At 40.8% G+C, this 15,283-nt stretch overlaps 1 protein-coding gene across 4 annotated transcripts in view; it reads left to right on the forward strand.

Annotated features, from left to right (window-relative positions):
- ano2b (anoctamin 2b) overlaps positions 1-14,309 on the forward strand; it is a 90,432-nt gene extending 76,123 nt beyond the window's left edge. For all 4 annotated transcript variants that reach the window (XM_065951423.1, XM_065951424.1, XM_065951425.1 and 1 more), the window contains 2 exons: positions 11,144-11,249; positions 12,916-14,309. In XM_065951423.1, coding sequence (XP_065807495.1) covers positions 11,144-11,249; positions 12,916-13,296 — 487 coding nt within the window. In that variant the 3' untranslated portion in view covers positions 13,297-14,309. The remainder of the gene's footprint in view (positions 1-11,143; positions 11,250-12,915) is intronic.
- The last annotated feature ends 974 nt before the right edge of the window (positions 14,310-15,283 follow it).

A 15,283-nucleotide genomic window follows, 5' to 3' on the forward strand; every position in this document is an offset into this window, starting at 1 on the left:
ACATTTAAAAACAGCAACATTTAGAATTTCTGCGCCAGTGGGCAGACCGTCACTGTACGTCTCTGCAGTCATGTGTTCTCTTCTGCATCCCCAGAGCTGAATGAGTCAGGGAAACGTTGTGGCACACTGCTTCTAGAGAGAAATGTGCTGAGCCTGAATCAGTTTTACTCTTCATTTATAGCAGTCAGAAATTTGTGTAAAGATTTTTTTTTTATTGTCTTTTGAAGATTGCGAGTTATTATGTACAAGTTATTTAAAGCTCAGCAGAAAGAAAGACGCATGAGAACAGTTTGAGTAATCCTAAAAGTAAAACTTCTGAGACATGAATTGTGACGTCACAGAATTAAAAACCTTACATTTACAAATCCAGAGCTTCTCTATAACACCTCCTCGTCGTCTAGAACATCATGACAATTTTCTACACATTTTGTTACCACAGAAAAACCTAAAATGAAATTAAGGTGATGTTGTCTTGATTTTAAGACAAAATGAATACATGCATGAGTTAGTTTACATGCATGTTGCTTTAAAAAGGCCAATCACATCCAGGCTGTGCACACACTGAACTAATTCAGGCCGTTTCTGACTTCTGATCACCAACTGATTTTAAGGTCGGATCAATTTCATCTCCATTTGTAATGCCCGCACGTAATGTCAGAAAGCGTCTGCCATCACTATGGCAACAGCGGACATTGCTGTTTATTGTGTCTTCCCTCTTCTATCACAGAAGATATGGATGAAGTGAAGGGTTGGTAGGAAATCGCTGGAGACCTCAAGCTGCCATGACACCGGCTGTTTGTTACCACCGTTGCTAGTTCACTTATCTTTGTTGGTGATGCTGTGTGTGTGTGTGTGTGTGTGTGTGTGTGTGTGTGTGTGTGTGTGTGTGTGTGTGAGTGAGTGTGAGAGAGAGAGAGAGAGAGAGAGTGAGGTGTTTGTACTGTACATGAACCAATTTGACTTCAACTTCTGTCCGTGGTAAATGTCAGAATTTACTGTATTGGCAATGGTCAATGCTCCATCCCTAAAAACACGTAGAGTATGAGCACAGAATTGATGAGCTTTTGTTGTGAAATGTCAAAAAATTTGGAGTTAGTTGACATTCTGCCACGGCTTTTCTACAATCCTACAGTGTATACCCAGCCTAAGCTTTTCAAAATATTCACAACACTGTAAAAAATGAGCTAAGATTATTGGAAATTGGATTTAAAACATTTTATTCAACACAGATTTGAGCTTTTAATGATTATAACTGATCATATAAGACAGAAACTTATTCTCATGAAGCATTTTACTTTGAAGGCATTTCAGGTCTCTGCTCCTGCCGAGTTACAAATGAGAAAATGTTAAATCACTACCAGCACCAACTCTTGTTTCAAGAGAAAAAAGATACTTCATAGGGACACTATTTCTTTAACTTACGACATGTTCTGACATCATTACTTTTAAATCTCATTTTAACCACAAAGCTGTGCGAAGATTTACAGCAAACACAGAACAGACACATTAAAGATAATCAAACTTGAAACAGGACAAGCTAGCCAGAACTCCTGTGATTACTGAGCTCTGTGTGTTGTAAATCGCTGTCTCTTCTTGGACCAGTTTGCTGGACTTTAGGCCTCTCGTCAAGCCTGCACTTGTTCCCTGAGCTGACGGGAAGTTGGCTGTTTTCACAGTCTTATCACTCGAGAGTCAAGTGAGGGCCAAAGAGTACAGCAATGGATTATAAAGTCATTTCCTATATTGTGTTTCCTCCTGGTGCATTTATAGCTACAGATGTTCTTAGTCATTAGTCAGTGTACTCAGTTGAGAAATATGCAGCATTAGGAAGTAGATATAAACATACAAATGAGGGCTGTCAGCATTAAAGTGTTACTCTCAATGCAATTAAAGTCCAAAATGGATGCATTCATTTTTTTAATCACATTTATGGCATGCTCTTTTGTCCCTTTAGGTGCACTGTGAGCCATCACAACATCTTTGTTTCATCTTCCTGCTGTCACGGTGATCAAAATCTCTCAGACAGCTCAGCTGACGAGTTTAAATTAATATCCACCCTATGACATCAAACATTTCACTTTTTCATCTCTCTCTTTCGCTTTTCGTTTAGCTTTCAGTCCGTATAGAGTTCCTTTTTCTTTAGTTAAGTTAATGTCATAACTGTCGATTTTATTTTATTTCAAAAGAAATGCAGTTTTATTTTTAAACAGGACGTAAAGTGCCCTCAATCTTAATATAGTATAAAAAATCAAAATAAAAGCCTGACAAAAACTTTTTTAAAAACGGCCTTTATTTTGAAATGAAAATAATAAACTTCTGGTAGATCGAAGTTTAGGACATTAAATATGCTTGGAAAAAAAATATCTAGTTACGCATCATTTTGTTTTTGCTGTTTGTCAAAGCACTTTGTAAACCTGTGTTTTTAAAAGGTGCTATATAAATAAAGTTATTATTATTATTATTATTATTATCAACAAGTAAATGAAAGTTGCTAAAGGGAACAGTGAAAAAGTGTGATGTCACATGGTGGATATTACTGTAGACCCATCAGCTGATCTGTTGGGAAGATTTCACAAGTGAATAAGCCATTCAAAGGTGCAGCAGGGTCCTTTTCAGCCCTGTGACTACAGGGAGACGCTGCAGTGGCTTTACTATGGTGCACCTAAAGGGACAAAATAGAACATGAATAATGAGATTTAAAAACATAATGCATCCATCTCGATTTGTGCGTTAATGATGAAAGACTTAGTTTTAGCGTGTCTCGAACGAAAGCAACAAAATAAAAACCTTTAGGCACATGCATACACATCCAGAGGCACATGTTCTGCACACACTGACAGATACATTTGTGTTTGGTTGGTCTCAGGCTCATGGTTACCTGACAGCATCCATGCTCTGTGATGGAGAGTCAGTGTGTCTCTGTGTGTATTTAAAGGATGGGAATGGTCTGACCCTTGTTTGTCTTTCAATTTATTTCTGGTTCCCAGGAGGCCCCGTGTTGGCAGCAGGAACTCTCAGGAACACACACACACACACACACACACACACACACACACACACACACACACACACACACACACACACACACACACACACACACACACACACAGAGAACACACACGTTCTCAAGTCTCTCACATACTAACCATAATCTCATTGAGTGGTCTTATGAAAGAATATTTGGTTAGATGCTCCAGTTGCTGTCGACCATTCTAACCAAATATGGAGCGACTAGAAAATACACACACACACACACACACACACACACACACACACACACACACACGTAGAGGAAAAGAGTGATTTACTGTTCTTTGATAACGTTTTATATTAAATTCCAACCTGGGTAGCACAGTTGATTGGACTTAAGTACTGAGCAGGAGGTTTGCCTCTCCAGTGTAGGTCACGTCGAAGTCGCCACACAACAAAATATTGTTCATTATTGGCGAGCGAGACAAGATGAATGGATCAAAGAAAAAAGAGAGAGAAGAGTGGACTCTCACAGGCAGCATTCCTCACTCATGACTGTATAAGGAGAAGGAATCAGACACCATAAGACCCCGCTCTCACACACACACACACACACACACACACACACACAATTCACCCTCCTTTTTTATTATTTCTATACTGCTCGTCAAGCACTTAGTGAGACAGCTCAATCGAACAGTTTCATTTATTTTGCCTTCAGAGGAATTCTTCCATGACAGCTTGTGTGTTTGGATGTCAGTCTTTTCATTTTAAAACTTTGATCGGAGTGATCTAATTATTCTGACATGTCTTACTGCTGCGTTTAATGTAGGAGACAGTTTCTTGTGTGATTGCGTTTTCCTGCATTTGTTTTCTGACTCGTCGTCAGAAACATTGGATTTTGTGACACCGCGTCGGTTTAGGACTGACTGGAGGCGGAGAAAATAAAAACATTAATTTAAAAAGTGAACCTGGATTGAATGCGATGGATTTTTAGACTGATAAAACTGTTTTTTATTAGACATTCCAGTCGATGTCTCCGACTGTAAAAGATTAGTTTTATTAGTTGTTTTGAACTGAGTGGGAAGAAATTAAAGGTCTGGCACAACAGACTTCATTATGTGGAGCTTAAAATAAATTATTGAAAAACAAAACAACAATAAAAGAGTAATCACATCAGGTGATTTAATCTTTCTGTCAGCACTCTCAAACTCTAGTTCATCAGCAAACTCAATTAAAAGAAAACCTGTAGAACCTTTTTTAATGACGTATTCACAGGGGTTTATTCAACAAAGTGTTCTTGATGGGAGCGGGGACCTCCTGAAGTTTTGTTGTGGGAGTAGCAGGCAAACACCAAAAGGGTCCAGAAAGTCCCCACTGCCGGCCAAGAAATGCTTTGGCACGTCCCCTCTTCTAAGGGCGCGGTCACACTGGCTATCCGTACAGTGCCCAAGCACGCTTCAGCCCTAAAGTCCAGTTCGACTGACCAGTGTGACCGCTCCATATCGTGCTCAGGCACAGTACACTTCCTTGTCTTTGGCACACTTCAGAGAGGTGTGCTTCAGCACGGTACACTTCATGTACGAGCACAAGCACGCAGGTACACAACGCTGACAGCCTTCATGATGGAGAAATCCAGAGTTTCATGGCTGTATCTGACTAACATGACTCAATATAAGACACAAAGTAGCTGTCATGTTCTCTGTGTTGTTCTCCGATGTGCGGACTCGCCGCACGTCTATTTTATTTATTTATTTATTTATTGCTGTGTCTGATTAAAATGGCTTAAAATAAGCTGCAAAGTCAGTAGAGTAGCTGTAATGCTCTGTGTTTTTCTCTGATGTGCAGACGCGGACTCGACTGCATGTCTCTCTCTCTCTCTCTCTCTCTCTCTCTCTCTCTTCATCGCGTGTAAACTTTTTCAACTTAAAGGGGACATTTTATGAAAAAATTCACTTGTACAGTGTTTTTGAACAAATATTTAGGTAACCTGAGTTTCTACTGACCCACAAAATGTGAAATAAACCCATCAAGTCCTTTGTTTGTGGTCTGCATAAGTCTTACAACACAGAGAAAAATGCCCCGTTTCAAATTTATTAATCTTGTGATGTCACAGTGGGACATCACAAGATGTCCCAAGAAAAAAAATCCCCTCCCCTCCCCTGGTATCTCCACCCATAGACTCCATCCCCAGCCGAGAGGAAAAACTTTTGCTCAGGCCCGCCATCTTTATTCTCGCTACAGAGGAGTGATGTCTTCGGGGAAAACTCAGGGGGGGGGTCATTACATTTCAAGAGACACACACACCAAAACAGAGCGTTCTGAGAGAGCTGGTTTATACAGGCTCACAAACCTCCTCTGGTGCTTGATTCATGTTATATTTTGACCAAAGCACAGCACAGATGTTTCATTTAGACCACAGGGGACTGTTTGAAAAGGTGGAAAAGGGGTTTTAATGTGTCATCTTTAAGTCATCTGAAGTCTCCAGAATAATTTCTTGTGTGAAGTCAAGTTCTTACAAATTTCCTCAACAAGCGGTACCAAACTATAAAAACATGTCTGCCTCCCACCCTTTGGTTGACATCAACCAGTCAGTCAAATATTTTTTACATTTTAATGCCAATTCATAATAAATGTTATCTCCAGACTTTCCAAAACACAGCAGGTGTTGACCATTCTTTTTGTTTGACCAAACATTTACCAAGTGAAGGGGGCGAGGACAAACTGTCTTTTAACAGGCAGAAACCTCGAGCAGAACCAAACTCGAGTTGAAAAGCAATCTACTGCAACTATGTTGGACATAAGAAGAAAGTGGCCCCCCAAGAGTTCAGGTATATAGGCTTTAATGTCTAGACAAACTCACTTAATTGAGGTCTTACAGAAGACCATAAATCCCCAAGTTAAGAGCCTTCCACCTCAGTGACCTCGACCGTAATGGGTTTCATCTTGTCTTGTTTTTATGCTTACCATGAAGAATGCAGCTACAGTGAAAGGATTTATGTGCGTTTTATTTGCTGATGTTTAGTTGAGTGCGGTTTATCTCCATGCATATTCTCATCAGCGTGTCGTAGCTTAATTGCCTTGTCTTCTACTGCTGGCACAGAATCATGCTCCAAGATTAGTGATAAATGTTCCCTCTTACTATTTAACTTGATTTGATGTCTATCTTGAAGTCCTAAATGGACATTTTTGAAGTATCGTTGCCTGAAAGACCGCTCTATCTATAGCTAAGGCTCCACATAATGCTGATCTTTGTCCATACATCTATCTCTTCTGAGCAGTCCTGGTTTGGGAGGATGCATTTTTGCTTTAAGATGTTCTTCAGATTAACAATGACACAAGCTGTCTCCCAGTTCTTGCCTTGAAAGGAATGCTATATGTTGTACTTACGTCCCAAAGGCAAAAGCCAACTCTTTTTTTAACATGGCTGTCTTGTAACTGAGCCCAAAATTATGTAAGATAAAGTCAAATGGAGTCACTCCCTGTCGTTTACTGCACTGTCCTCCCTCTGTAGGGGGTGGGTAGATGGTCAGATTAGTGGCCTGCTCTCTGTTCCCCAAATCTGTTCAGTCATGGCCTTGGTTGTGCTCAATTTTCAAATAATAATAAACGATAAAGAGATAAAGTTTCAACAGTATCTGCATTAATGCTGCTGGAAACTAAGTAATGGTAAGCATCTCAAGGTGTTCAAATTACTTTGATCAAATACAAATATTGTGTTTGAAGTTTCCAGATTACTTTATGCTGTCCTGGTTTAATAGGGCGAGGTTAGGCTTGGATATTTATCATGACAATTATGTAGTCAAAAGAAAAGACTATGCAGCTTTTCCGCTTTTTTTCGCTAAGCATAGTCCTGGAGTGATCGCTGTGATTTATTGAAGGCCATGTCTGACTATTTAAGGCTCTGGTACTTTTAGGCAGGCTTTGGATGATCTATTCTTGGTGATGGGTCTTGCTGGAGGAAATTTATCTCGATAGCAAAGTAGCTCTAGCTAAGCCATCATTTTCAATGTTTTAAAGATTACACTACCTAAAGAGAACTAAAACAGAAAGCAAAGCATTTTGTACCTCACCAACCAGGGAACAATTGAAAGGAATAATGTTCACTGGTCTTCTTATTCTAATTCACACAACACACACATACTGATCAGGGTAAATCTAATTTGTCACCCAAATGTAATCACCAACAAAGTCTTAAGACGTGATCTAGTTTTCTCCTTTCTGCATCTGATTGTGAAGTTGAGTCACCACCACTCCCTCCTGCTGCGCTGTGCGCCCCTCATCTGGACTGAGATCAATTCTGTCCACATGTAGATGAGCATCTGGATGGGAAAGGGGCACAAATGGATGTGATACAACTTTCAGCATTTACAGCAAGGCTTCAGGTCTGGAATGAGCGAGAGCAGCTTGTTCAGATAAAATTTTTTAAAAAACACTCTCATACCCATCCTGTGTAATGACCCAGACCATCTCCACGGACTGACTGAACCCCTCATTTAATCAATAACAGTTATGTCAAAGTAATACTTACAGACTGTTTATAGATGATTTAACCTTTGCAGAGGCAGAATTGTTGGAAACTCTCAAATCACTGAAAACTTTGCTCATGACAACCATTATAAGTACTGCCGTGAAGTTACCACCACAGTAGTTTTTCACCAGCTGAGCATGGATATAAATATTTGCGCCATCATTTATGAATTAGATGGTTTAGCAATGAGGCTCATTTGCAAAAACATGGGCCAATTTTGCCCACAATAACTGCATAATGGCAACTTAAAATAGGCAGAAACTGCACCAGTACTTGAGTGTTTGTTCCACATTGCAATTCAACCCGTGAATGCGCCCTGTGGCGGCAAAAGCTGTGCAATCCGTTTGAAGCCATATATGCAATCTCCCATTTCAAGCTAAATTGCAGAATGCTTCAACACATCGACTCCAGATATTTGTGTCACGTTTCTACCCTGAGTTGCAAGCTTTGGCTTTGGAACAATCAGACATTTCAACATCTGTTGACATGAGCATGGCCATTCTTAAGTTATTAAATGCAAACAACTTTTACGATTAGATTGTATGCATATTAAAGGTCGCACATTTCTAAAAGCACGAGCATGTTTTACTGTTCTTGTTCCTAAGATGAATGTTCAGAAGACTTGCAGCCGACAGCACAGACCAAAGTCAACAAGAACATGGTGTGATAATGACACACTTTTCTTGTTTATTACTTTTGATAGATGTGATTATTTGCAGCCGGTTCTTAAGAAGTTACAGACTCAACCTCACCACCCAAACACTATTGTGAGCTCAGCAGGAGCAGCCTGAAATGTGGATTTTGATGGCACCCCGCTGTGTTCTTTAATATTTCCATGTGAGAATTAATTAATTCAGCCAAATATTTATGAAACTTAAACTCCTCTGTTGAGCGCAAAGAGCGCGGGACCCTCTGTATGCTATTAAAAAATCACTTAAACCTCTCCATCAACTTGGCTTTGAGCAAAGATTACTGAACACATGCACACCATCAGCTGGCTCAGTGGTTGACACTTGAACCAGATGTACGTCCAGAAGATGTCGATTAAAGCAGATACTCTTTTTTAAGGATTATTTCTTAATTCACTTTTGTCGACCTCATTCAGTGAAAATAACAACAAAGAATTTGCACAGTTGGGTTTATGTTTCTTTGACTGTCTGCACCTCAAACAGCCCAGCTGCGTCCTGACATCATTCGACTTTGTCTTTTGATCTTCTCTTGTTGCTCTGCAGCCAACAAGTTCAGCAGCAGCAGTAATGGCGCCATAAGTGTCCAACTGCCAAAAGTTACAATACTTCACCTGGTTTTTATTTCAATGTCCTCTTTTTCCCTTTTTCTCTGTGGACCTAATGTGATTTCCAGTTTGACCCCCCATGTCTGTTTCCCTGCAGGGCATTCACACCTGATAACTGTTATCTGTTTTTCATCAAATCTCTTCCTAACTATTCACATCCTAAAGGCCCTGACACATCAAGGAGATCGTCAGCCCGAGTTGGAACGTCAGTGAGTGATGGCCGCCCTAGTTTTTGTGGTGCGTCCGGCTTTGTCGCTACCCGTCAGGCCACCTCTGCCTTTTTTTCTGCCAATTCGACATGTTGAGTAAGTCTCAATTAGCGTCGGCGCGGTTGGTGAGAGGAGTCTCTCTGATTGGCTGTTCAGAGGTTTCATTTATCTCCAGCTCTCACAGGTTCATGAAAGCCCCTTGAGCATGTCGCTGTAGTTTCCATGCCTTCACTATTTGTCGCCTCTTCTTTTCTTTCTCCACTAAAACACCAAGGGCTGACAACACAAGCGCCATTTACAACTTTTTATCAGACATTAATCTCGATCAGTAGGTGTAATGTGAGTGGTGAGCGACAGTGGTGTGAAAATGGTCTTATCGTATCATAACAACAGATTGCTTCCGCCTGCTGGCATGGAGAGTTATTTCCTCTCATACTTGGTGGTTGGCCGTCGGCTGTAGCCTTTGTTCAAGTGCAACTTTTTGGCCAAGACAAACGGCAACGTTAGGCGTCGCAACGGTTCGCCTTTGTCCTCACTAGTTTTTTGCCGTCTGCTTGGTGTGAATCTATTGCTCTGCCATCTATTAAAAGGCTGAATAAACACTGTGAGGTGAAATGTTGAAACATGTTCCTTAGTGCATGATGACATGCATCTCATCCACCTTAACATGTTGTGATTACACTCCTCTCATAGAGCTGGTTCTTTCTAAAGGGATGAGAGATAAGCCTCCTGAATTTGCACTCACACATTCTTAAAGATCCCTTATTTGCCTCTTTTTCAACTAGTTTAATAAAATGAGCTCCCAAAAAAATGTCTGGTAAGGGAATATCACCCACCTGGGGGAGGGGTTTCTGCTCTTTGTGATGTCATGAAGGGAAAATCTCCAAACAGTCTGTTTAAGCACACGTGTATTGTAAAGTGTAAAATGTTTTAAATTTCTGACGACTCATCCTGCACTCAGCTTTACTAATCGTTACTGATTTCTGAACAATGAAAAAAGCTTTGTCAAAGCTAACGTTCCAATCAAATTCATCCCAACGTTATGTCTCGCCTTCTATCGTGTGATTGTTTCCATCGGTTCTATCCCGTTTCAGTAGGAAATACATAATGACAAGGCAGTTAGATTCTCTCAGTGTTCTGTTTCATGAAGACTGTTCTTATGACCTACACAGATACACAGCTGTCTGGGTTGGTACCTGTGTGTGTGTGTGTGTGTGTGTGTGTGTGTGTGTGTGTGTGTGTGTGTGTGTGTGTGTGTATAGAGGCAAGGTTCCAAATGACACCATCCTAAACCCGTCAATTGAAATCAGTACTTTTGTTGTTGTGTTTAATCTGACAGGCCTCCTTTAAACAAAGGATCTCACTGTTTGTTAAATCTAACTCTTCTCTCTTCCTCCTTCCCTGTGTCTTGCTCTCCTCTCTCTTTGACTCCTCGCCCTCGTTTTAAGCTGCCTTCCGTTGGCTTAACATGTGGTTCCAGTTTTCTGCTGTTGCCAGAACAATAAAGAGTGTTTACTATAATGAAAACAAAGGAAAAGAATCCTTATAAAGTTCATGGCACTTTGAGTCGGGTCACAGGCCGGGTGAAGGGAGCAGTTGTTTTTTTCCCACTGAGGCTGTGTCACGGCCAGAGAGAGATCAGGTTAAGTGTCACAGGATGAAACGATATGGAGGAGGAGCTTCTCAAAGTGTGTGTTGCTTCTCCAGGTAATCACCTGTCAGTCAAAGCGGTCCAGAGGTACTCTCATGGGATTATCTGTTGATTGAGACTGTATTTCTTTTTACTGTAAGACCATGATACTGCCCAAACTAACTACCAGCTTTATTCCACAAAAGAAGAAGAAGAAGAAGATAAACTGTATCGCTCCAGTGAGGGGAAATAGAATTTTACACTCGGCAGTACTCAGGAAGTGATCTGGCACCTCTCCAGCTACCAGACCAATTTCCAGTCTTGGTCCGCACTAGTACTACAGCCAGCGTCCCTCAAGTTTCCAACCTAAATCCCTACAGACTGAGCTGCTGCTGCCTCAAAATCTCCTTAAGATATTTATTTTCACCAGGCATGACAAATGAAATCAGTGTCATTTGAGTTGCTTCATTGTTTGCATTGACTCTGTGTTCATGTGTGTTTGTTTGCAGGTACAAAGACTACAGGGAGCCCCCCTGGTCTTCAGACGCGTACACCTTCTCCAAACAGTACTGGTGTGTTCTAGCTGCACGGCTAGCTTTCGTCATTCTGTTCCAGGTATGAGCTCAAAGTAAAGTACTGACACATGGGAATTTTAAAGACACCATTGACAGGTGCACACACGTTTCTCAATACCTAAGTGTTGCTACAGTTTATTGCAGTACACACTGTGCTTGACGTTGATGGGATTCATATGCGTTGCTCTATCAGTGTTCTGCTGTTGACTTATCTAACTATTCATCATGAAAAAAGAACAGGTAAAGTCAGTGTGTGCTTTCTGCATGACCCTGTAACATGTCAGATGTCTCTTTCACTTATCTGCCTGCTCATTTGATGAGCAGATTTCTACGCTCGCACGCCTCACTACAATCTGTCCACCACATGTCCTTGAACACTGACAAACTGTTCTCAAGTATTGAATTCAGGAAATATTTTACAGTTTGTGTCAAGTTTCTAGATCAATGTATATCAGACAATGTGGCATGCAAAGGCAGCAAGGGAGGAATGCATGGAGGGAGAGACTTAAGGCAAAGTTGCATGAGGTGTATTTTGAAGAGAAATGAAAACTAAGCTGGTAATTTTAATGTATTGTTGTTTGGCATGCTGGTTCAACCTGCTTCACCAAAAACAGAAATTCATACTCTGAGTCATAACTCAATCCAAACACTCACACATAATGCAGGCAGTTATTAATCAGTGAGGCTAACACTGTGTATGTATCTAATTGTATCCAGCGGTGACTGGTGCACTCTCACAGATGGAGTGGGATGCTCATCTTAGTTTGTTAGCTTGATGCTCACAAATAGCGGAAAATACTGTTCAAAGGCTAACAGAGTTAGCATCACAATCGTATCAATAAAATCTATTTTACAAAAATATTTAGTAAAAAAGGTCACTTCTTGAGAGATGCTATCTTAGTTTCTTATCATCTCTTTAGTCTTGAATGGATTTAGCAGACTTGATCCACAAATCAAGGGGGCGTGGCATGACACCTGTCAATCATTTACACTAAGTTAGTGATAAGAAGAGGATGCTACAGTAATAGGCTGTGGAGAGTTTGATATATACTGTATATATGTATACACTGTATAAGTGTTTTTGCAGTAACTATTAGGATCAGTTTCAAATGTGAGTCCTGTTAAATCTGTAAATAAATTGTCATCTTTAGTTAACGAGAAAGGAAGGGCTTAGCTCTGGTAGTTCATCTATACCAGAGGTCGCTGCTCCTATGAACCATAAACCAGCATCCATGAATAATAAGAAGGAAGATAAAAACATTTTTATAATGTAACTTGTGTTAGAATTCACAAGTTATGAAGTTTCTACAGTATCAAAGTAATCCACAGATAATTGAAGGCACATCCATGGACTAACCTGATCTGCTAACAGCTTATTTGGAACACTTTTAATGAAGCCAATTTTCCCAAAATGTGATGTCAAACATTAGGGGGACAATAACCAGAGCCCCAAGTCATGGGGACTGTAATTCCAAAACTTTAAATTATTATTTCCCAAATTTAAACAACAAAACCAACATGACTTGGCTTTAAAGTCCATTAACACCTCCTTCTCAATGTTTAATGACATGTGTGAACTGTTTCTGACCCAGACACTGGATTCAGTCAGTAACAACTTCTTTAAAAACTTAAAACCTTGTTTTTTTTCAGCCCCCTCGCTTTCATTTTTGTCTTTTTTTATTTCTCCTCTTCTGTCCCTCCTGCAGAATCTGGTCATGTTCCTTAGCCTTGTGGTCGCCTGGGTGATTCCCGACATTCCCAAAACCATTGTGGAGCAGCTGAAACGGGAGAAGAAGCTCCTGGTCGACGTCTTCTTGCGGGAAGAGAAGGAGAAATTCCAGCTCATCCAAAGTCTCTTCTCCAAGGACGCCTCCAAACACCCAGGCAGCCATGTGATCCCTCAAAGCCAGGGCGCCCCCCTCCCAGGCCGCTACAGCACTCTGCCCCCGGGTGCAACACAGGCTGGAGACGGAGGGGGAGGAGGGCCAAGGGCGAGGTGCAGGGCGGCCAGCTTCAGCCAGTTTACCAGGAAGATCCCCCCATCGCCCAAGAATGAAAATGAGAACGCGAGACACACAGCTGTGTGAAGTGTAACACACACACAAACACACACACACACTCCAGACTGGAGAACATGTCGCTCGGGTGATTCAGTCCATGAATGTCTCTGACTGTGTCGTTTGTTTTCTGGTGTGTGTGTGTGACGCAGTAGTACTGAGATTAAAATAACAGCATTATTTCAGTGACAGTTGTATTTACATGTCCGAGTGGTTGAATGTGGAAATGGTTGTGATGTTCCCTCTTGCATCGACTGTTCACCTGATATAAAGTGTTAACATTTTTACTTTTTGGTAAAAACAAACTGTTTAGTGAGGCACAGCTGCTTCATAGCGTAGACAAGCAATAAATACAGCATTAGGCTGCTCAGTCAAACGTTACCCGAGGAACTGAAGACGATTTACAGACGGACAGATGGAGTGATGAACACTTTACAAACAGTGTGATGGACATTGTGGCTCATGAATAGGGCTTTATGAACTTTATGAATATTTCTTCTTTATGTGCTTATGCTCTTTATGTATTTCTTGTTTTGAACAGAATTTGTAGCAGCTACCACATCCCACACTTTCTGTGACTTGACTACGTGAACTCCGCTGAAAAGCCTCCTAGACGAGCAGATTATTGACAGCACTGACAGCCTATCTGCTGATTTACTCAATAGAATTCAGGAATAACATTGAATCATAGTCACACTCTACTGAAATGGTATTGTTGTTTATGCCAATGGAGCACACTGTTAGATGCCACTCATAGATTCTCAGCTTTTGTTTTAGAAATAGAAGATCTGTGAAGCGTTTTCCCCCTGTGAGCCATGTGGACTTTGTACCCTCGTCAACTAGGATCGGAAGATTCTCTGAATTCAACAAAGAAAGCCAACACGTCTCCAAGCTGTGAACGGGAGTGAAGTCGAAACGATCTCACTGTTTTAAACGTGAAGGGAACAAAGCACGACATCATCGGCATTCCTTCATTGTGAAATCTCATTCTGTACACTCTGACATTCCTGCAGGTAATAAATCTGGGTGTCTGCTGCCCAACCAGAGAAGCTGTATTACGTTAAAGAAGTGACTAGTGTCATGTGACCTCCGGCGGCCATGTTGGAAGTCTTCATCTTAGAGGTGCAATCAACAGATTTTATTTTATACAACTGGACCATCTGTTTGTAGTGCAAATTCAGGTATTTCATCACCGATTCAACGGACTCATTTAATTTATAGAACTTGTCATACATTGATTTATATTATATGGTAACTGTGGGTAACTTCACTGCGTTTGTGTATGTTGGAATTTAAGTCACATCATTAACCATTTTCTGAGCCTGCACTGGATTGTTGACTGAAGTCCGATTCAGATTAACACGTTTAAAATCCCACGATTCACACACATAAGGAGAATGTTAACAGATCATCTCAAGCATGCACACACTAGAACAGGGGGTTCCCAAAGTAGGGCTCAGGACCCCTGGGGGTCGCAAGACACTGAGAGGTGGGTCATGAGATTCCTTCCAAAAACACATTTATATAAAAAATGTCTTCAAATTGCATATTTTTCCCATTATTGAAAACATAGATACAAAAAAGTACATCAATAATGTTCAGCTTCAAATTTTTCTTTCAATAAATTACTAAAATAATATTAGCCTATTAGTCTGCCCGGCTGTGCGAAACTGTTAACGTTTTCACCACGTCCATGGACAACGAGGGTCCCTAATCTTTAGCACCTTATTTTGGGGGTCACATGCCGAAAAATTTTGGGACCCATGCACTAGAAGATATGAAAATCATGGCACAGCACATACTACAAGATTGTATTAAGATCATCGTGCCAGATGGAGGAACACACCACCTCACATGACCTCACGTAAACACAATGGAGCCAGCAGTTAAATTTGTTATTATAATATTTTATTGAAAACATTTAGAGAGGTCTGGGGAGACATGAAAAACAAGGATTTTTTCTTCAGCAAAAGCTGGAGGAGGTTATAACTGTCATATGACAGTTGTCCAGGGTTTC

Source organism: Labrus bergylta, chromosome 23 (genome assembly GCF_963930695.1).
Source record: "Labrus bergylta chromosome 23, fLabBer1.1, whole genome shotgun sequence".
Classification (NCBI taxonomy): Eukaryota; Metazoa; Chordata; class Actinopteri; order Labriformes; family Labridae; genus Labrus; species Labrus bergylta.